The sequence below is a fragment of the Drosophila montana genome, unplaced genomic scaffold, assembly GCF_035044405.1.
Source record: "Drosophila montana isolate Dmon_TW-CO22-7 unplaced genomic scaffold, ASM3504440v1 contig_3469_1, whole genome shotgun sequence".
NCBI lineage: Eukaryota > Metazoa > Arthropoda > Insecta > Diptera > Drosophilidae > Drosophila > Drosophila montana.
In genome coordinates, this window is record NW_026998350.1 from 194,768 (window position 1) to 218,194 (window position 23,427).

The window sequence follows — 23,427 nt, forward strand, 5'->3', positions numbered from 1 at the left end:
TTTATATAAAAAAAAAAGAAAATAAAATATATATAAATATATATGCTGAATGCTTGAAAGCTGGCGCTCTTTTGTTTTAATTAACTATAGTATTGTTGATAATATAATATGAATGCATCATAGTTAATCTTAATAATAATAAAAAATAATATATGTATATAAATATGTATGTCCCCTTTCCCCTGCTCTAAGCTCCCATGAACTTTCGGACCGGCCCTCGCCCGCTCGCAGCTTCCTCAAACTCGGCTCAAACATGTTCGCTGCGCCAGCTGATTGAATAGTTTTTTGAATTTCATTTCAACTGGCTGTTTGCCAGTTCTTATACGACAAGCGCGTTCAACGGTTGACCCGGGTCCCAAAAAAAAAAAAAAAAAACGATCAACAACAAAAATCAAACTCAATCCGAAGGCAAATACGAAAGAAACCGTGTGGCGTCGCGTGGTGGTGTCGTGTTGGGATCGTTTGCATTTGTCGGCTCTGGTCTTTAATTGTGTCACTAATGAGCCGCATTTATGTTAATCTCGGCACCCGGGCAGCCCGTCTAAGCCTTTCAAGCGTTCGCAGCATGCCGACGATTCCTGTGGCGGCGACGAAGGCGGCGGTGGCTGCGGCTGCGGCCAAAAACGCATCTTTATCGCGCGCGCTGTGAATTAACATACAACATACGAAACACTCGAAAGATTCAAACGATTCACAAAGAGTCAGTCGCTCGCTCGACAGAGTACTCTTCTGCTTTGACTCGTTTTTTTTGGTAGTTTTCACCTGCTGCGCCGTTTATGGTTATTGCCGCAATTTGGTTGTGACAGTCGGAGGCGCTTTATCATAAATTAAAAAGTCGTGTAGTCGGACAACAGCCAGACGAAGACGACGACGAACGTCGTGTGGCCGCAGCTACCTCGGCTCTGGTGGTGCGGTGGTTCGGTGGTGCGACGGCTTTGTTGGCCTGATGAATGATGCGCTGATATCCGCAGTCCGCTCGGAGCTGAGTTATTTGCATGAATGAAACCGCGAGGCGACGCGTGATAAACGAGCTGCGGCGTCTAAGCCTCAGCCTCAGCGCAGCTTCGGGCCTGAAGTGATCCAACAATCTTTGGGCGATGACTTAATTTAAAACGCCGCCCGAAAGGTGTTAATTAGCATATGAACAAATATACATCAAGTGGATTTCGGCAACGCATTTCTCCCATTCATTTGTGAACTCAATCTCAGCTCGAGTCTCTCCTTTGTGAACTTCATCTCAGTCGCATTTTTGCTGTCGTCTGCTCTTTCGGTTCATTAATAATAAAACAGGCGTCCGATAGCTGAGCGGTATCCAATGGCAGCGATTCATCAGTAAATATATATATATATATACGGTTGCCCAGAACCAGAAGAGCAATAACAATTGTAATAAAAACATAAATATGCCTGGTGTAATTGTGCAAAGCTCGACAAATTTTCTATGGCCAGTTCTTAAGTTTCCATCCGCACATTTAGCGTGAAAAGAATATGAAGTATTGTATTTGTGTTTGTGTTCGTGTTCGTGTTTGTGTTCGTGTGTGCCTCGCATTTTCTTTAACGACGTAGCCATGTGGAAAATACACAACAAACTCTTAATATACTTACTCTGGATTATGGAAATAAGGTATAGTACCCACAAATGCTAAAAGCACAGCTCAACTTTGGGCCAACTTTGCCTCGCATATTCAAATCGATCGATCGCAACGCTTTGTTCTTATGCTAAATAGAAATATTTTGTTTTTTTTTTTCGTAAATCACCCAGAGTCTGGTTCCAGTTGGCGTGATAACTGTTTCTCTGTCTATGGGCAGCATTAGTTGAGCCAAATTTTGTGAATCTTTCATCAGTTTAATACAATTATTTATTTAACTAGTTTCAAGACAAATATAATCCTTTTCCTTCTTTGTGAACAGAGTATAACAATTAGTTTATTGTAGATTTCAAAGAACAGAAAATGTTTGCGTTGCTTTTTTCGCTTACAATTCTCGAGAAGTTAAGGCTTCGACAAGGCTACAGACATTTGAGCTCCTAGACTCGATAGCAAAGTCTGCTGATGATGCAACTGGAAGGTTCTTAAATGAATCGACTTATGGAAGTGGTGTTAATTAAGCCGAAGCTATTTCAAAGTCCATTGGAAAAATTATTTCTATACCCCATATTTTATATGCCAAGAGGATGATAATAAAAGGATTTAATATATGTACGTCATAAAAGGATTAAAATATATACGTCTCTTCTGGTATATTGAATCAGGCCTCAGCCTTGGCTCATAATACATAGATTACACTCAAAAAGATAAGCTAAGATTATTTATAAGGAAATATAATTTATTGGACATTATGATAATAATTTTGAAATCGTTTATTAATTTTTTTTGACTTATTTACTTTGGGGAACTTAGCAACCTAATTGATAGATCATAACCCAAAATCTCGCAAACTGTTAATGAAAAATGTTGCACTTAACTCAACAATCAATAATTAAGCTGCCCAAATGAAAGATACTCCCAAAACCAGTTATTAAAAAGTGCAGGGTATCTATCTGTGCAGCCAGTTACATGCACATATAGATAGATAGCTTTTTCCTTTACGGTTTTGAAATTTTTATCAATACCAGATCTTGTGCCGGTTGACAACTGTTTCCTCTCTGTCTCTGAGCGCAACAGTTAAGATCGCTACAATCGCTAATTTTCATCGGTGCAAGGGGGTCGGGTAGGCTAGTGGGGCGAAGGGGGGGGGGAGGGGCTTACAAGGAGTTGTATGTAAATTGTTATCTGCAGACGCCCAAACACAATACGCCCAATCTTGCAGCCGAGCTGCTGAGATCGTCGATCGTCGGATTCTAGTGGAAAGCAGGCGTTGCAATAAAAAACGAAAAAAACGCAAAACAGCCACAAACAGCGGGAAAACGCTGAAAAATCTCATTAAAATGGGCAATTAAATGATGGCAACAGCAACTAAAACAAACTGACAGACGGACAGACGGACGGGCGGACGTATGAGGCAGTTGCTGGCACATAACGAATGCCATTTTCCGAAGACAAACACAGTTTGCCAATCAAAGCCAGGCAAAAGGAGCAACGGGAGCAACAACAACAACAACTACAACAACAACAACAACAACGACAACTGGAAATCAATTTTTGCCATAAACTCATCAACGTGCCCGACTCTACGTGTGTATGTGTTTCGGCTGCTATCTAATTGCCTTGGTGCAGTCAGTTGCGAGTATCTGAAAGATACGCGCAGCCGCCTCTCGGCTCTGCAGTGGGCTGGTCTTGTGGGCAGCTACGCCGCCGCCGTGGCGGCCAGCTGAACAACAATGCGCATCAGCAGCAGCTACAACAACAACAGCAACAACAACAACTATGAACAAGTGAGAGTGCTCGAATAGCAGATACCGTGTAGTTAATTTCGATTACAGCATGCATTTTCATAACCGAAAATCTAGCTTAAGATATATTTACAAATTGGAGGGTCTCTAGCTCTTATAATCTTTGAGATATGCTCAAGAAAAATCTATATTTATCAATTTTAGACAAAAAAAAAAGAGATGACATAGGCTCGGACTTGAATTTCCTTTAGATGGATTGCACTGATTGACTAACAAACTAACAAACTAAATCCTCTGTTGATTGGAAATAATAAAAGCGTCACAAACACTTGCACAACTTCAGCATACCCCCAGCTGATATAATTTTAATGAGTACAGGGTATCAAAAGACAGCAGTTAACAGGTTGCCTGAAAAGGGTCTTAACCCAGAAACCCGTAGCATCGTCTTGTAATCGAGGTTACTGCAATTTTAAAGCGCTCCAAATGGCATGTTGTACATGCAGGAAACAGGGATAGAGACAGATGGAGAGAAAGAGAGAGTGTGGGAGGAGTGAGAGAGCGAGAGAGAGAGAGAGTGGGGGAAGAGGGTGAGGGAGACTGGCCAAGTGCTTGTTACTTGGCTTGAACAATTGGAACTCATGAGCTTGCAACGTGCAGACAAACGCTCAAACTGTGATCAAGATCGTCGTAAGTCGTAAGTCGTTGCCAGTTACAAGCCAAAAATGGCCTTTCAAGCGGTTCCTGTTGGCCAGCAAGAGCCAGAGCCACAGCCAAAGTAAATGCTGTGCGGGAGCAGTCAGCGGCGGCGGCGAGCGGATCGTTTTGTACTTTGGATGAGTGATCGACTCGAGCACAAACAAAACTATCTGCGCTTGATCTGTTTGTCTGCAGCGAGCAGCCAGCAGCTGGCCGGCCGAGACTCATTTGGCCAGCTTGCTGTGGGGCTGCGTTTGCCAATTGCCCATGACGAACGATCCGTTTGGCTGGCTTTACCTGTTGCCATGCTGCACATGGCCGGGCCGGGCTGGACTGGACCGCGGACCATGGTCATACGTCTTTCGCGGCTCAATTACGTCCTCCGTTTTTGCTGTTTAGCTGTTTGAGCCAGGATTGAGCACAACAATTGTTGCCATTTGCCGTGGCAGCGACATTTTTCTTGGCCAAGGTTCGCTCTGTGTGCATTCTCAGTTGTTGTTGTTGTCGTTGTTGTTCTTTTTTATTGATGGCATGCTGAACAGCTTTTATGGGTTTTTAGTTTCGGGGTCTGTTTCGCTGTTTCGCTGGCTACCCCGGCACCGCCCACTTCACATTGCAGCTGTAGACGAGGCCACAAACTTTCGAAAAAAAAAAACCGAAAACAGAAAACAGAAGAAAAACTAAGTCCAAGCCGCATTTCAGCTGAACTCGGCCTGTGTAGTCAGTCGCATTGTTTGAATTAATGTGGCTTTGTGGCTTCCGCCTCCAATTGGCGCTTTATTTTGGCCGAAAAACACTCGTAAATTTGCAGCCAGCGGGCAGAGCGCCACGAACATGTCAGTAGAGCCATGTAATTACCAACAGCGTCAGCGCCAGGTCCACAAAAAGATACAGCCATAGCTACAGATGCAGATGCAGTTGCAGATGCATATAAAGATACAAATACATGCGCAGATACTAAAAGAGATGCTGCAAAGGATATAACTAGAGATAGAGGTAAAGATACAGATACAAATGCAAATACGGATGCAGATACATAGACAGATAGTTATATAGATACAGATACAGACATATACAGATACAGATTCAGATATAGATGTAGATGTAGAGATATAAATATAGATAGATACAGATAAAGATACAGATATATATATAGATGCAAGTATTGTTTAGTACATAGATACAGGTACAGATAAAGGCACAGATACATTTATAAATATAGATATAGATACAGATACAAAAGCAAATACTGATGTAGATACATGCACAGATACTTAGCTAAATAGATACAGTAATATATACAGATACATGTGCAGAGGCAGACATAGAGGTAGAGACATAAATATGGATATTGATATAGATAGATATAGATAAAGATAGAGATACAGATACAGATACCAATACGCATACAGATACAGATACAGATACAGATACAGATACAGATACAGATACAGATACAGATACAGATACAGATACAGAAACAGATACAAACAAAATAACAGAATGAAATATAATCAAATATAATAGTAAATAAGGATATAGATAAAGATACAGATACAATATCAGATGCAGTTACAGATACAGATACAGACAGAGCTAAAAATACGCATACGAAGCAAGTTAAAGATACAAATTCAAATGTAGCTACAGATCTAGTTGCAGCCTGTAATATTTCAGCACTGGACACACATAATTTGGAGTCGGCAGTTAGCAGAGACAAAGGCCTTCATTCCAATTGGCAATTGGCACAGCGGTGGGTCGCTTAGACCCAGACACTAAATATGCACAAGCACAAAACTAATAAGCTATCCGAAATGCGCAGGCAAATAGTATATTAAGCTCTTGACAAGGCAAATTGTTTAAGGCACATATTAAAAAAAATATGCAGGCATTTAGGCAAATGAACAGGATGGATGCAGGTTCAAATCCCACGCTAAGGCATGAATGAAGTATCCTCTCTTTAGAGCTAAAATAAAATCAATTTTTAAGAAGTATCTTGATCCAGAGCAAGACATCTCTAAGCAGCGATCCACATCAACCGATATAGTTATTTATCATTTGTAGCTATTGTTTCCACACAAGTTTTGTTAGTTCAGCTAATTGTTGAAATTTTCTCGCAGTGCATTTATGGCCGCCCTTTTGGGGATCAGGCTTGGTCTGGGCCTGCGCGTGGCCCTGGCTCTGGACTCGGGAGGCCCGGGTTACGCGTTTTGCGTTTTGTCTGCCTGCGGTTGGCTGCTCTCTGCAACGCCTGCGCGTGAAAATATTAAAGTCATATTTTTATGAGCCTCCGAAGTGCGCATTAAGAGTGCGGCTTGTTGTTGTTTTTGTTGCTGCTGCTGTTTTTGGCTTGTTATTGAGTCGCTGTGCGCGCCTAGGCATTTATGTTTATGCTCTGGACGAGATATAAGTGGCCAGGCTCCAGCTCCAGCTCCAGCTTCAGCTTGAGCTCCAGTTGCAGTTGTTGCTGTTGCTAATTGGCGCTGCGGCTAAATTATGCGACTGGCCTAATCCATTTTTAATGATAGCTGCCCGCCAATTCTCCAAGTTGAAGTTGCAGCAAATCACATTTTTGATATGCGCCCCATTTCAATGATTGGCCAATGCCCATCGATGATGGCCCGCCGCAATTTGTTCGACTGTCCAAAAAATAAATGCAACGTGCACATAAAAGTGTCAGCAAAGCTAGTTTTGACTTTTGTTAATGTGTATGGAAAAACAATAAAAATAACCATTAATAATTATTTCGTTAATATTTTAGCGCAGAGGCGGAAGCAAACGCGTCGGCTACTGGAAAATCTCTCTGCTTATATTATCGCACATAGTATACTATATATACGGGTTGGCAAGGCAATCTTTCTTTGTGTTTCTGACATATTTGAAAATTTATTTATTTTGGTAATAATCTAAACAAGTTATTCGCCAAGCAGCATTGACATCATAGCGCTGCGATTCACTTGATTTATTGCACTCGACCAAAGAAGGCAGAAGAGAAAAATATCACTGTGATATATTGGGCAACATTTTCTCCAAATCAAATACAAATCAAATATATCGCAGTTGTCACTAGAGCTTAACCCAAAACCAAAAGTTAGCGAAACATGCAAAAACATCACAAATATTCACTTTACAGTATTCAATCTTAATCTCTAGATACACCAAAAAAAAAAGGTAGTAAAACATTCGAAAATTTCATAAATATTCCATTTAAAGTATTCAATCTTAATATCTAGATACACCAAAAAAAAAAAATGAAAGCATTCGAAAGTTTCTTAAGTTTCTTCAAACTATTCAATCTAAATATTCACATTGACGTATTTTACTTTAAACTCCAAATATCACACAAAAAAGTTAGTAAAACATTCAAAGACATCATAAGTATACATTTTGCGGTATTTAATCTTATCGGAAGAATTCAACCGAATCTCTAGATATCCCCAAGAAAAAGTTAGTAAAGCATTCGAAAACTACATTAGTATTAACTTTAGAGTATTCAATCTTAGTCTTAAGTTATCGAAAAAAAAAATTAGCGAAGCATTCGAAAACATCCGAAGTATTCAGTTTGTAGTATTCAATATTTTTGTTGATTTTTAAATATTTCAAAATTTCTACATATATTAGATTTGTTTACAGTATTCAATTTAAGACATTTTGAACTTTCATTGAGTGCATTTTCAGAGTATTTTCATGGGCGTCGGGCCAACAAGCGCGTGGTCGCTGGTTCAAACCACGCCGCAACTTAAATTTTTGTTTATTTATTTGTTAAATTTGTTATTATACACAAAGAAAAACACAATAATAATAATTGTAAAGCGCATAGGATATATGCATAGACTTGAGTTGGCAATTTGAACAGAGTTCTTTTTATGTAGCTTAAGTTGGCGGAAATTAGACAAACAATTTATCGGGCTACCAGTTGCATTGTTAACGTCATTCATTATGGCATTAATGCAAATCAAACTTCAACTTGAAGTTTTTTAATTGAGTTGTTGATCTCAGAGAGAGAGCTGGCAACCCTGGTGCAAAATCAGTGATATCAAGTTCATGACAGGTCCTTGCACTCGCACGCATCACACGTTTAGCTGGGAATAAGGGAATCTAAGCCGCCGCCGTCGCAACAAAAACAAAAAGAAGAAAATACAAAAAAAAAGGGTCACGAATTGAAGGCGTAGACCGAAGCGCAAAGCCTGTGCCTCGATCTAGAGCCAAAGATAAAAGGAGCCAGGTTAGGGTAAGGGGTCTAAAAAGCAGGGCAAAAAATGAAAAGAAGCAGACAAAACAAAGCACAAATCAAGTACACGTGACTTGGACTTGGCTGCGTAAGTGGACCTGGGAATGGGAATGGGGATGAGGCTGAGGTTGGGCCTAGGCTGATGATGAAATTGTCGACGTTGACATGCAACAGGCAACAGGCGGCAGCAACATGCGGCAGCAACGCGCTTCAAGTGGCAGCGACAAATTAAATAAAAGCACGGCCAAAAAAAAAAAACAAATAAAAAACAAAATGTTTGTGGAACAAAACTGAACAAGCTGAAAAGACAAAAGGCCACCGATGAAAAGAGAGCGATAGCCCATTTGTTGTTGTTGCTGTTGTTCCTGTTGTTGATGTTGTTGTTGAGTGGTTGTTGTTGTTGTTGTTGTTGTTGCTATTGAGGTGGGCATGACGGTCACGCTGCGCGAACGCACGAAAAGCTATTGACTGACTGACGAACGGATGCGCTGACAGATCGATCAACGTAGTTTAACAAAGTTAAAGTTGAAGGTTGCCGGTTTTGGTGGTTGCTGCTGCTGCTGCTGCTGCTGCTGCTGCTGTTGGCGGCCACTGAAGCATTGCCAGTGGCTCATTGTTGTTGTTGTTGCTGTTGCCGTTCGAGCCGGCGATCGCATCCTGGCCATCCGCGTGGTCGTGCCTGTTAAACGAGCCTAATTATTAGTTTACTACCAATTTCGGACTTCGGGGCTCGGCTGCATGTTAACAGCATGTACAACAAGTCATGAGCAGCAGCAGCAGCAGCAACAATGAGTGAGAGTGTCTGAGTAAAGCCTGCTCAACGAGCGTATACCCTGTAGTCAGTACTCAATATATTATGCTTCATATCTGTTGATTATAATTAAGAGAAGCTCAAAGCTGCCCCTTAAATAACTTTCCACGCTTTTTGTTTATACCCCCATATGCCCACCTTCAATTTGTACAGGGTATACTGCAACGCAGATTGAACTGACAACGATCGTCGTTGGTCGTTTTGGCCGTTCCCAGTTGCCGTGTTACTGCCCAGTTGAAGGGTTAATTTGTGCAGTTTGCGCCCGAGGACACATGGGCTCGATATCTCGCTGGTTCCACCTTTGGGCTTCGCCTGCTGTAAGCATTGTAATTTCTGTAAATTGATTTAATTGGCCCAATTAAAAATGCGTTGTAAACATGGGCGAAAGCAGTGGACAGAAACGTTTTGCTCAATTCCAATTGACAACCAGTTGGCAAATCGACATTTGGCCCGAGGATGTGGCACACAGCTGTGCTCCCTCCTCCTCCAGCTGCCTGTGCTGCCTCCTCCAGCTGCCTGTGCTCCCTGCTCCCTGCTCCATGCTCTGTTCTCATCTGAAATGGAGCTGATCATGGCTTCGTCATGTTTTGGGCGCCTGCGCAGCTGTTTGATTGGTTTTTCTTGGCCAATCGACAGGTAGACAATTGCTCGTTATGCGTCCAATGAATGTGCCTCTGGTATGCCATATTCTATGGCTGAGTGTGCGACAGTGTGTGTGTGTGTGTGTGTGTGTGTGTGTGAGTGTGTGGGAAGTGGCTACACGGGCCACACATTCCATTCACAATGCTCTTCCTACGACTTTAATAGCGATTACCGCTAGTGACTTGCTTTATATTCAGAAGACCAACTGTAAAAGCGCTAAAGAAATATCTGAACCAATTTGTGAATAGATCGAATGGAATATTGAAAAAGTTTAGACAGTCAGAGCTCCCTATAACGGACAGGTAACTTTACCAATTAAATTTAGTTAGCTTTTCATCAATTTGTGAATAGATCGATGGAATATTAGCAAAGGTTATACAGTCAAAGCTCCCTATTACGGACAGCTATCTTTAGCAGTTAAATTTCGTAAGCTTTTCATAATTTTTTCCACACGAAATGACTCTCATAAGAAATCGCTGTTTACATTTTGGTTTATATATATATATTTATTATTTTTTTTTAGCGAGAAATTCCTGAGCTGGCAATTTGCAAGTCATTGTTAGGCACTCGATTAATCCAATTTGGCATTAACTATAAGCTATTTGCGATTAGCGTGCATTTCGCCGCATTAAGTCGGCAAACTGTGAGCTGAAGTCTGGCATTTAAGCCTTGATTAGGCGACAGTGTTGCCAATTTCGACCAGAAACTAGCTAAAATGCAGCCATAATCGAGCTCAAATGACAGCTGTAAGCCACTCTGGCTATTTTTGAGCTGCTTTAGCCGCTTTCCTCGCCCAAACAAGCAGTTTTAGCTTGCTGCACTATGCAGCTTGTCAATTTCAATTCAGCTTTTTTTTTAAGCCACTTTACAACATTGGTTTTAGCTACTATTTGCCTTGCAGCGACAGCTGGCAACACTGTTGCGACCTGCCTGGCTATGGCTAAGCTTCTCCATGATTAGACGCTGAGATGCATGTAATTATGGCTAATAATATAGCTGGCGGCATTATTTTGACTAAAACTGACAGTAAAACTGTCTACGCCCCCGAAGCACGCCACTCACCTGCCCCAACAACAGCAACAACAACAACAACAGCAGCAACAACAACAGCTTCAATTGAACGCATTAATCTTGGCTCGAATGCGGCACATTTGCTTTTCCATTGGCCAACTGAAACGTTTAGCCGCTAAACGTTGACTCGTGGCCAGTTCTCGGCTTGGTTCGGCTTTTCCATGGCAATGGCAACTGAAATGGAAATGAATTGATCGCTGGCGGCATTTATTGAGCACCGAGCACGACTTTTTTTTTTTTTTTGTAAATATTTCTTCGCCATCGTTCGATCCACATTTGTTTGTGCATATTTTCTTGCCATATTTAATTTATTGTTTGCAACTGTTGCGGCTGCAGTTGCAATTGTTTTTGTTATTGATACTTCTAGCCGTAGCTGCGGGCTCATTGTATCTAGTTTATATTGACAACAAAGTAAGAGCTTAAAATTAAATAAAAATATCAAATTATGCAGTTGACAGCATTTTAAATATGTGAAAGCAACTGGAGTTTTAGTCCTGGTTACGATAAAATACCTCAAATACCAAAATAGGTCAAATGTTATATTAAAATTTGTATCTCAATATCAGACTAATAAGCGGGCAGTCGCTGGTTCAAATCCAGCAGCAAAATATCTGCATAAGACGAATAATTTCTTCTAGTAAGCATTATAGATACTTTTTTTAAAACCCGGCCAAGTTTTGTGCATTCCCCCGTTTACAGGGCATCATTAATATGAGTATTTACGTTCTGCTTTCTCGTCAGATTAGTATCCAGCTTTACGTCCGCCATGCTCTGTGGCCGCATACCGGGCCTGACACTGGGTCAGCGGCAGCTCTGCAGCGAAATGCCCGATGCGCTGATCGCGCTGGGCGAGGGTCAGCAGAGGGGGGCGCACGAGTGCCAGCATCAGTTCCGGGGACATCGCTGGAACTGCTCGGAGGTGTGGCAGCGGAATGTGTTCGCCCATGTCATACCCATAGGTGGGCAGATAAGAAGAAGAAATTGGGAGAGCAGCAACTCTGATACCTTTCCTCTCTCTCTCTGGCAGCTTCTAGGGAGGCGGCCTACACGTATGCCATAGCCAGCGCTGGAGCGGCTTATGCGGTGACAGCCGCCTGTGCGAGCGGCAACATCTCGATGTGCGGCTGCGATGTGCGCCACAAGACGGCGCCGCCGCCGGAGCCCTGGAAGTGGGGCGGCTGTTCGGCGGATGTGGAATTCGGTATGCGATATACGCGCAAGTTTACGGATGCGCGGGAACTGGAGCGGGATGCGCGCACGCTCATGAATCTGCACAATAATCGCGTGGGGCGCACGGTGCGTATGCATAATTTGTATAAAAAAATAAACGATTAACTTTTGACTTTCAGCTGATCAAGAAGCTGCTGCGCACGGACTGCAAGTGCCATGGCGTGAGCGGCTCGTGCGTGATGAAAACCTGCTGGAAGAGCTTGCCGCCATTTCGCCTGGTCGGCGACAAGCTAATGCAGAAATATCACAAAGCCAAAACTGTTCAAGCCGTCAGAGGCAAACGCGGACTGAGATTAGTATTAAGCAGGTGAGCGCGAGAATCTTATCAAGAAAAATTAATGTCTACAAGCCTTTCCTCTGCTTGTCTAGAAAGAAGCACCTGGCGGCCCAGAAGCCGACGCTGGTCGGGCCCAAGCGCCTGGAGCTGGTCTATCTGGCGGCATCGCCCAATTACTGCGAGCGCAGCATTCAGACGGGCACCTTGGGCACAACGGGCCGAATTTGCAATCGCACCGGCCACGGACCCCAGAGCTGTGATCTTTTGTGCTGTGGGCGTGGCCACAACACACAACACATAGAGCGCAGCGAGCAGTGCCGCTGCCAATTCCGCTGGTGCTGCCAAGTCGAGTGCGAGCAGTGCGACGAGAGTTACGAGGAGTTCACTTGTAAATAAACAAAAACCAAGCCGCAGCCAGAGCCACAGCCAGAGCCAGAGCTAAAGATGCGAATGTTGCTAGTATTACTTAGTTAGCTCATAACGACTCTTAGTATTATATGCGAAAATAATGTATTACACACACACACTCAAACTTAAAGACACACACACACAGGTATTTCCGAATAAATAGTTATAGTAACGTTAAAGATTTCGCTTGACAATTTCTTGTTTTTATAATTAAATTCTTCGTGATTAAAGTAAGTACCTAATTACGTTTGCATATATGTACATGTCTAATTATTATAAATCTCATGAACCATATGATCTATGATTTCATACTTAAAGCTTCTCTTTTCCTGAAAGCATACTTAAAGCTGCCAATTGCATAACAAATCCAAAGAATTTCAATTTTCTAACCTCATTCTCAAAACTCTTAAAGCCCAATCTATGGGAATATAATTAACATTGCCAACTTCATACTTTAAGCTCATTATTTTAAAGCTTTTCCACTTTAAGCTCTTTCGTATGTTTTAAATAAGGTGATTTATATGAAATATGGCTTCTTGTTCACGGTTTGATATAGGAATAAATTTCACATAAAAACTAGAAGCCGAAAGAATATTTTTAATATGGGCCGAGGTCGGTTTTCACCATTTCCACAATTTGGCCAAAACTGGAACGATTTTCATGGGGAATGACTTTTCGTTTACAGTGGACCCCTTTACCTTAACTCTACATTAAAATTTTGAAGGATCATTTTTACTCATATAAAATACCTAAGGACAGGGGTCAAATTTGTTTGTACCAAGAGTGAACTGTTTGCAATGAGAATTGTTTTTATAACCTAGATTTTTACTAGTTTTTGAATATAATTTAGTTTCAGATTAATTGCTACAGCCGTTTATAGCCGTTTGTAGCGGTTTTTAGCAGAATTTTAGTAGTACTGCATACTTTCGTGCTGTCTACATAATAAGTTTGAGACTTATTTTTGATATAAAATTAAAATTGAAATATCTCGGGTAGCATATGTCTGATTTCGAAATGATATATGCCTCTTTCTTGTTGTACGGATCCCGACTTTTGATTTTGTTTGGAAATCCAAAATTTTTGCCATATTTGCCATATTTGATGTCAAGTATAGCATACTTTTAGGGCGGGCATTTAAATGCAGCATTGCCAGGCCCAAGCGAAAGCGCAAACAGAGACGTAACAATTTGAATTTTCTTACGTAGCAGTTTAACCACCAACGACGTAACGTTAGCAACTAAAACGTAAAGCAAATCGCATGACAGTCGCCGTTGTGAAGGAATTTGTACGCGCATATTTCATATTTTGCTATTGGAATTTTCATTTAGCCGCACAATACCAAACGCAAAACCAAATACAACTATCAAAGAGAAAGAGAAAGGGAGAGAGAGAGAGAGGGAAAGAGAGAGAAAGTATGTTGGGGGACTGAGAGCGAGAGAAAGGAAAACTGCGCTCGCGCGATGAAAATTCATTGATTGCAATCAGGAAGCGCCGAATGGAGAGAGCTCCACAATATAGTTCTGGCCAGCCTATTGGGGGAGCGTGTACTGACATTAACGAAAAACTCACCACGCAACGACGACGACGACGACGGGTAGCACGGACTACGACTACGATTTTGGCTATGACTATGGCGAAGACTATAACAGCGACTGGCACGGACGAGCGGCGCTCAGTACTTTGAGGGTAGTTAGTTGGACAACGGCTTTGCCGACAAAACGGGCCCCACAGCAACCAGCTGCCGCACAACAATTTTTTGGGTTAGATTATACACACACACACACATGCACACACACACACATGCACACAGAGTATATGTATCTTTCAACTGCTGCTGCTTCAGTAACTAAAACAGCAGCAGCAGCAGCAACTGAGCAACAAAAAAAAAGGCCAATTTAATTGCCTGGCAGCTAAAAAACAACCAATAAAAAAAAGGCTAAAAAATGTGCAGGCTAAAAGCTAAAGGAAATCGTGTGTAAAAAATTAAGAAATATTTGAAAATGAAATGCGAAAAGTTGGCTTAAAGAAAAATAATGTGTATATGTGTGTGCTGGAGTGTGTGTGTGTGCGTGTGTGTGTGCGTGTGTGTGTGCGTGTGTGTGTGCGTGTGTAGCAGCAATTGTGCTTTAGGCCGCGACACAGCTCCCTGGATACAGAAAAGTGATTTCCTGCAAAATGTGCACGCGCCGCCTCTTGCTAAAACAGAAACTATAACAAAATACTGGGAAAAACTATTCAAAGTGACAGCTCATGAGTGCAGCCATGAATCAAATGAATAAACCATGAATAAACGAGCGACTAAATGTGACTGAAGGGGAAGAAAGTCGGCCCGATTCGATACATTATTGGCCCCGTGCTAAATATCGCTGCATATCGATTGGCGAAGAAAAAATTATTATAAATTGCTTCAACCTACATATAAAGCGTGTGAGATACACACACACTCACACACACTCACACACACGCACACATACAATAAGTTTGAACAGCAATAAGCTGTATAACAGTAGACACACACACACTCACACATACAGTGCAGTCTGAAGTTAGGGTTAGGGTCGCGGGGGAGGGGGGCTTGTAACATAATGTTGTATTCTGCTGCGGCAGGGGGCGGGAGGAGGGGGGGGGGGGTGGCTCTGCCCTTATGTCGTTAGCTTCGTTAGTGGTCCGTTCGGTTTCGTTACGTTTGCGTCTCGTTACGTTGCAGCCTACGTCGCGACGTAGCGCTCACACTCCGGCAACTCCACCATGAAGCGCTGACTCCCACTCGCCCCCCCTCTCTCTCTCTCTCTATCTGTCACTCTCTCTCTCTCTCTCTGGTGTGTGTGGGCGCTTCGTGCGTGAAAATGTGTGTCAGTAGCTGGCTCGTAAAAAAGAGCGCAGAGCGGGCGGCAGCTCTCACCCAACTCCAACTTCGCGTCGAACCTTATAAATCACTCGTTGAGCACGCAGCACTCGAGCAACAACACGAGCAAAAAATATATATGTATATATAATAAAAAAATAAATATATATGTATTATAATAATGTGCTTTAATTAACTGTGCAGCAACAAGATGAAACAAAATTAGTTCAACAGAGTTTAACCAAAGTGCGGTGTGCGTGTGTTTGTTTTACCCCCAACAGCCATGTACATACATAAAAAATAATTAAATGCATTAACTAACAAGCGGCTATTAACAAAATGCAATTAGTCAGCAGCAAGTGAAAGTTCAAAAGTTCAAATTAAAAAAAAGTTGAGAAAAAAATGCAAATAAATAAAATGCGAAAATTCAGCGGAAACGGAAATGCACTTAGCGCCGCCTGAAAGCAGCAGCAGCAGCAACAGCAACAACAACAACAACAGCGCAGCTAAGACAAGCGGCAGGCAGCGGCACGCCTACACACACACACACACGCACACACACACACACAGACAGAGACAGAGACAGATGCCGCTGTGTTGCGTGTGTGAAAAATTGCAGCTAGAAAATTGTTGAGCTTAAGGTGCAGAGTGCAGCAACTGTAACTGGAGCTGGAGCTGGAACTGAAACCAGGAACTGAAGCCAGGAACTGAAACTGGAACTGGAACTGGAACTGGAGCTGGAGCATATAAATATATAATTAATTTTCATACGCCGCGTTCACACTTCAAGCATTCAAAATTCATCGTCTAAGCAAAGCGGGTGAGCAGCAGCAGCTATATCTAGTCTATATATATATATATATCTAATATCGAGGCTAATGCAGTTCCGATCAAGACAACACACACACACACACTAACACACACACACAGGCACACACGCACACACACGCACTTTATAAGCTCTATTCATTTCCTGCGTATGTCTTGAGTAAGCATATAAATAATAATAAATTTCCCCCTCGACCAGATCGAACTAAGTATCTAAATTATTCCAACTATGCTTGTATATATATATACATATATATATATATATATACTCGGTTGTATGTGTATGCGTATTGTGCATTGTATATTGTGTATTTACCTAAACTAACTGCTAATAAGTATTTCTTAGACTTATTTTTAATAATTATTAACATTTAAGCATTCTTGACCTATTTTCATAATTATTGATATTTATCTAATTTGCATTTAACTTGATTTCAATTTAGTTTTAGCGCCCTAACAAAATGTTGTGCCTAGTCTTTTAAGCTCCTCCTGCGCTTAGCCTTAAGTAGTTTATAGAGTTTAGCTAACGAATTATTTCATTGTTTTTTATATCTTTCATTAGCTAGGCTTATATTTAGACTAGCTGTCAAATTGTCTCTCAAATTTAATTGGTTTTTTTTTCCCATTTATTTCTCTTGATAACTTTTTTCCAATTTTTTGTTTGTTTGCCAATTGAAAGCTTTTAATTAGATGCGGCTTCACACGAAAGGCAATTGTGCATATGCCCAGAATAAACTCGTGTTTCCCCCCATCATTTAAGGGCGGCGGGGGTTGGGGGGGGCGTAACAATAGGCAGCTCGCATGATTTGTCATGCGAGTATACACACACACAGACGGCGCATTGACAGAGGAATCTAATGAGTATTTCCTTTTTTTATATATTTTCATATACTGCCTACAGCCACGCCTACTTATTGTAGGCCTGCCTTAAACGCTTTGCGTGTTTGTTTTTGTTCTGGGAGGGAAAGGGGGCGTGCGGGGGCGGGGGCGGGGGCGGGGGCGTGGGCATTGCTTTGGTTTTAGTTACAGTTACATTTTCCATTTTCTCTCAGGCATTTGCCTTGCCTTAGTCTTGCTTCTAATTTTAGATGAGTGGAATAATTTTTATTGATTTCAAATTTTAACCTTATTTGGGCTGCCATTGCAAAAGTGTGTGTGTGTGTGCGTGTGTGAGTGTGTGAGTGTGAGTGTGCGTGCGTCTCGCAGCATAGAGCGCTAAGCATGTAGCAAGAAAATGTTAAAAAAAAAAAAAACGCCGCCAAAGGCCCAACAACAAAATATGCGGCAAATACTTTACGATGACGCTATTGTTGAATCGTCACATGTGTATGTGTGTGTGTGTGTTGAGTGTGCGTGTGTGTGTGTGTGTGTGTGTGTGTGTGTGTTGCTTCTCTTGCTGAGCGCCGCAGCTGCGCAAATGCGTGTGGTGAATAGCAGCTACGACTGCCCCACAAATTCAACATGTTTGTGTGCGGGGGGGACGGGCTGTCGGTAGGGCAGGGGAAAGAGTGGAGGGGGGGGACACAGGCGCTGATAACGCCAACGAGTGTGTCGACTGTAATAGCTGCGAGCGCATAGACAACAATAGTACATGAATTCGTCATCAAATGCATTTGCAAATGCGGCTTGCCCGGAGCCGGAAGTGGATAAAAATACCGACGCGCCTGAAAGTATGCAGCAGAAAAAAGAAGAAAACTGAGCTGCCTGCATAGATAACTAACAGTAGATGCTGTGTGTGTGTGTGTGTGTTTGTGTGTGCTTTGTTTGCCTAGCTGAGTGCTGGCCCTAATGGCCGGGCTGGATATGTAATCGAATCCTGGTCAGATCCTGACCTCATCTTGATAGCTGTAGCTGCAAGGCTTGTGCACCAATATGTGGCACGTCGTTGTTGTGGTTGTTGTTGCTGTCACGTAAATGGGCAGTCAGGCGACACACTCACACTCACACTCACACACACACACACACACTCGCAGCCTGCTCAGGCATGCAAGTAAACATTTGAATGGTCTTCCGGTCTGCTGATTCGTTTAGCTTTTATTTAGTCGCCGTTGCTTGCCACAGTTCCCCATCACACACACACACACACACACACACACACACGCCCCGCCCTCTTCTCTCTTCCTTTCGTTTTAGCCATTGCTTTAGCCATTCATAAAGCGACGCATTCAGTAGTTGCCTGCCTGCGCTCTGCCCGGCTGCACTTCACTTTTTTCTTTAGCCCTTCCGTGAGTGCCTGGGAGAAAAAAACCGTGAGACTCGTCTTACCTTCACGTGCCGCAGCCCGACACGGACTATCTCCTGGCGAGCGAGGGTTGTTAAAGGTTTCTTTTTTTTTGTATTAATAATTCAGGTTTTTATTGAGCAAATTAGCTAAGCTCTTAGTTTTTCCTTTGGCCTTAATAGAGAAACCTTAAAGAAAAACCTCTGAATTCATCTAGCGCATATATATTCTTATTCAATATCAACAGTCTAGTCTGATCTTTTTGATTCTTTTAATATCTAAACTGATTCTTTTTAATATCTAAATAATTTAATTATATGCTGAAACTGCTCGGCTTGGGGATCTGCTTTAACCATATTTCATTTACTTTGCGAATTTCTAAGCTCTTCTAAGTTTTTCTCTCACAAAGCCCAAGCTTTAATTTAGAGTCTAGTTGCTTTATAAAACTATATCAGACCAACCTTAATAGTCTTAGAGTTTTACATTATTTAATAAATATTAAGATCTTGGCAGCTTATGGACTTTTCGAGTCTAGATAGTCTAGAGTTTTACTTTATCGAATAAATATTAAAATTATTGGGCGCCTATGGACTTTTTCTTTAAAAATGGTAGCTAGATTTGAACCAGCAACCTCACGCTTGTTAGGCCAAACACCAAAACCATGCAGGCTGATGACGACATATTCGCCAAAACCCTTTAAGACCCAGGAGTCAGTCGTAGATAAATAGATGATAGATGATAGATACTTATAGATACAACCTAGTTCCTTGCTTATGCAGCACAAATTGATATATTGGCGACTTAATAATTATATGCAATAATATTTGGTTTATTGAATAAAACTAAGCTCAGATATTTACTGATTCCACCCTCGTTGTAATTCATACGCATCATCTACCTGGATGTGCCTCTGTGTGTGTGTGTGTGTGTATTCAACCGAGTGCGACTCCTCTTGGCAGCGACTTGGTCGAGTGGCAATTTGCATGCGATTTGTTTTGTCTAAATAGAAAACAAAATTTGCATAGAGAGCGGACGAGAGCTGCCATAATGCAATGCTCTCGACATTTCTCTAAAGCTCTCCGTTGGGTTTATTTGCTTATGCGTTTTGTGGCTGAGCAGCAGCAGCAGCAGCAGCTGCTGTTGGCTGAGATTTAGGTAAAAAGGTTAAGGATATGCTAGTTGATGTAGTCTAATTTAAATGCAAAACAGAATATGCTTAAAGGCGGTCGTCTCTGTGCGAGACGGGGCGTATGTGTAATATGTGATTGTATATATGTACACAAAACGGGATGTATATATGATATATGCGACAGATCTTGGCTGTGTGCGAGAAAACATGGGGGCGTATGCGTAATATATGATTTTATATGTATACACACAACGGGACGTACATATGATAATGCGAAAGATGATCTTGGTTGTGTGCAACCATTGTATGCGTAATATATGATTGAATATATGGTATATATTTTCTATCTGTATACAAAACGGGATGTATATATGCTATATGCGACAGATCTTAGCTGTGTGCGAGAAAACATGGGGGCGTATGCGTTATATATGATTGAATATATGGTATATATTTTCTATCTGTATACAAAACGGGATGTATATAGGTTATATGCGAAAGATCTTGGATATGTGCGAGACGGGGCGTATGCGTAATATATGTATATATGTATGGTATGGTGCATAAGATCTTGTCTGTGTTTGCGGTGTATGCCTTCTTTATTTTGTACCATGTTTGTTCTTTTTCACTTCTCACTCTTGCAGATGCAGCCAAGCGCGCGAGCAATTGAAAGAATTTAACATAGAACCAATACAAAAAAAAAAGCCAATCAAAACGTGCATATCAATCTAGAGCAGACAAACCAAAGAAATCCAATCAAACGAAGCATTTAACAGGACAGCCACAACAACAACCAGAACAACAACAACAGCAGCAGCAGCAGCAACAACAACAACTACACAGACAACAATAACAACAACAAGAACAACAACTGCGTGGGTGCATGCCGCGGATGAGCCGCGGATTATGTCACGTGACGATTATAATCCAGTGAATAGCTCTGGTGTGCGCAGTCCGGGTCGCGTGCGTCGGCTCCAGGAATTGCCAACGGTCGATCGCTCACCATCACGGGATTACGGCGCACGCGGAAGTCCATTAGGTGAACAAAAAAACCAAAAAAATATAAAATATATATGTATATATATAGCTAATCTATCAGTTAGTGGCTTCAACTAAAGCTGGCTTAACTTTAAATATTCGCCAGCTATATTCAAGCACAAACGTAGAAAAAAAAAGTATCTACAAGATACAAAAGAGCTGCTCACGTTTGTGCGAGAGAGAGAGAGAGAGACAAAGAGAATCTCGTAAATTATGCATATAATTTCACATATCCCAATTGGCCTACTTAGCTTAGGAATTGATTTATTTTTATCAAAATTTATTGCTCCTATTGCATGCATAAAGACTGCATTTATGTATGCGCAGAGAGCACTATAAATTGGCATTAAGAACATTTTTGCGACTAAGACTCTAGAAGTTGAGTTTTGTAAATTAAAACTTTCGTCGACGAAATTTCATTTGAGAACTCCATAAAATGCTTTTAGTTTGTGCTCTTTGTAGTTTCTTAATTAAACTAATGCAAAATTTAATACTAAAATCTATAATTTCTGTCTAACATCACACGCATGCGCATGGTACATTTTACGTTTTGGCTTAACTCATCTGCAAAATCTGTAACAATTTTTATTTCGTTAAACCAACAAAAATATAACATACACACACACACACGCACACTCAAATACTCACATACTCACATACATTTCCACTGGAAATTGAAAACGTTGCGCTTTATAAATGCATTAAATCAACCCGTATTTGCATACTGAACTTTGCAAAATTTCAAATCAATTTCTATAACTAAATCAACTCTAGCCGCAGCAGTTAACTTGTAAATTGCATTAACCTGACTAGGAAAATGGCTAGCAGTTGGTTTTAGCAGCAGCCAGCAAAGACCTCGAGTTGCCACAACAAGCTAAATTTAATTCCTTCTGAAGCGTTACCGAACATCAAAGCCTCAAACTGGATTACAATTATGGTTAGCAAGCATTCCCTTAAGTCATAACGCACTCACCACTTTTCAACAAGCGAAGAAGTTCGTTTGTGACTCACGTTGGGCGCCAACTGACATACAGCTCAGGCCATAAATAAAATAACAAACTATCACAGAAAATCAAAGGCTCAAAGTGAATTACAATTATGGCTAGCAAGCATTCACCTGAGTCTGAACATACTCACTTTTCAACAAAGCTTCTTTCTGACTCACTTTGGGCGCCAACAACGGTTTGACCATAAAGCTCAGACCATGCATAAAATGAAAAACTATCAGAGAGAATCAAAGCATTTAACTGAATGGCAATTATGACTAGCAAGCATTCACTTTACTCATTACAGGCTCCACTTTAAAAAGTTAGTTGCACGCGTTGGGCGCCAACTTTTTTTTAAAACCCGTTCAGTTCATAGAAAATACAAGACTCAAATGCAATTACCATAACGGACAGAAAACATTCACTAAATTCATTACATGCTCGCTTTTCCACAGCCGACGAAGTTTGTTAGTGACTCACGTTGGGCGCCAACTTTGTTTGAACCCACAGTTTCGACCATTAATTCAATAAAACACCGCTTAATTGAGTACACAAATTGGCCATAAATTGAGCGTAGTTTCTACACATGCTCAAATGATAAAAAAAAAAAACTTCTTAACTCGCGACCAACTAATTAGAGTTTCAACTTATCTGAACGACCAAAATAGCGTCTGTTATTGCCCTCTAGCTAAGGCATAGCACCATAAATAACACTTGAGAATTTATGATTTAATAAAGTCGAGCCATAGGGTTGGCAAATTTTTAGCCCCACATAAATTTACGAACGCTTTTAAAGTGAAGTCAGGAAAGTAGCATAAAATTAAGGAAAGCAAATGTGATCAGATAAGTTTTAGTAAAGGAAACCGAACTAAAATATCAGATATGTTCCTGCAAGCTTCATGTTACAGTTCCATAGAGAACATCAAAATCTAAAAATTAGTATATTTATATTTATAAATTTCAGAAGACTTGGGATAACATTTTGAGACTAAGCAATCGAAATTCAGTGCTTTGGGAAACAGTTCCAAATTATTCGTACTTTGAGTAGCATTTAGCTTAGCCTTAAAATTAGCTTTAAAAATGGCCAAAAAGAAAATCGGGCAACACTGATGCGCAAGGACACGGCACAACAAAGAGCCACAAATTAAGTTTCGTGTGGCTTGGCTGGTTACGTGCAAAATGTTCAGCTCATGCTGAGGCAAAAAGTTTAGTTTATGGCGCGCACACACACACACACACACACACACACACCCGCCCCGGGAACGATGCACAAATCACACAGCGCTGCTGCAGCAAGGCCAAAGGGGAGGGCGGAGGAGTGAGAGGAGTGAGTGGGGGGGGATTGGCTAACAAAGTAGCTAGTTTATGAGCCATTTTATATGGCGAAGGAGGCAGCGCGCAACTCGCGCGCGATACACGACAAACATTTTACGTTGATGTTGAGTTTTTGCGTTCCCTGCGTTCCTTTCAACTAGCCCGTTTTTTATTATACCATATAGTAACTGCATAATTCAGTATGAGCGACACGAACTAGCTTTAGCGCAATCAACAACTGATTCCTGAGCAAAGGAAAAAATAACACAACACTGCACTAGTTTTCATCTACTACAACAAAAAAATACAAACTAGTTCCAGCTCTTGATTTACATATGAACCGGTTTATTTATGATTTCGTTCTTCATT

At 41.3% G+C, this 23,427-nt stretch overlaps 2 protein-coding genes across 16 annotated transcripts in view; both read left to right on the plus strand.

Annotated features, from left to right (window-relative positions):
- Positions 1-772: 772 nt before the first annotated feature.
- Positions 773-12,876, plus strand: Wnt2 (Wnt oncogene analog 2). Of its 2 annotated transcripts, none has more exons than XM_064691945.1 (5): positions 773-1,624; positions 11,524-11,741; positions 11,810-12,078; positions 12,132-12,319; positions 12,382-12,876. In XM_064691945.1, exons 1-5 carry the CDS (start codon positions 1,569-1,571, stop codon positions 12,683-12,685), a joined length of 1,035 nt encoding a protein of 344 aa, XP_064548015.1. In that variant the 5' UTR covers positions 773-1,568; the 3' UTR covers positions 12,686-12,876. The 2 variants fall into 2 exon arrangements, with proteins under 2 accessions (XP_064548015.1, XP_064548016.1); XM_064691946.1 differs by having other exon boundaries at positions 774-1,624; positions 11,529-11,741.
- A 1,505-nt stretch (positions 12,877-14,381) lies between these two features.
- The window catches only part of brp (bruchpilot), a 47,605-nt gene continuing 38,559 nt past the window's right edge, over positions 14,382-23,427 (plus strand). For 13 of the 14 annotated variants that reach the window (XM_064691862.1, XM_064691852.1, XM_064691847.1 and 10 more), the window contains exons 1-3: positions 14,382-14,457; positions 15,824-16,362; positions 20,365-20,759. In XM_064691862.1, the coding sequence (XP_064547932.1) occupies positions 20,627-20,759 (133 nt within the window). In that variant the 5' untranslated portion in view covers positions 14,382-14,457; positions 15,824-16,362; positions 20,365-20,626. Of the gene's footprint in view, positions 14,458-15,823; positions 16,363-20,364; positions 20,760-21,532; positions 21,696-23,427 lie in introns of those variants that run through there. The other variant, XM_064691855.1, reaches the window with a different exon arrangement.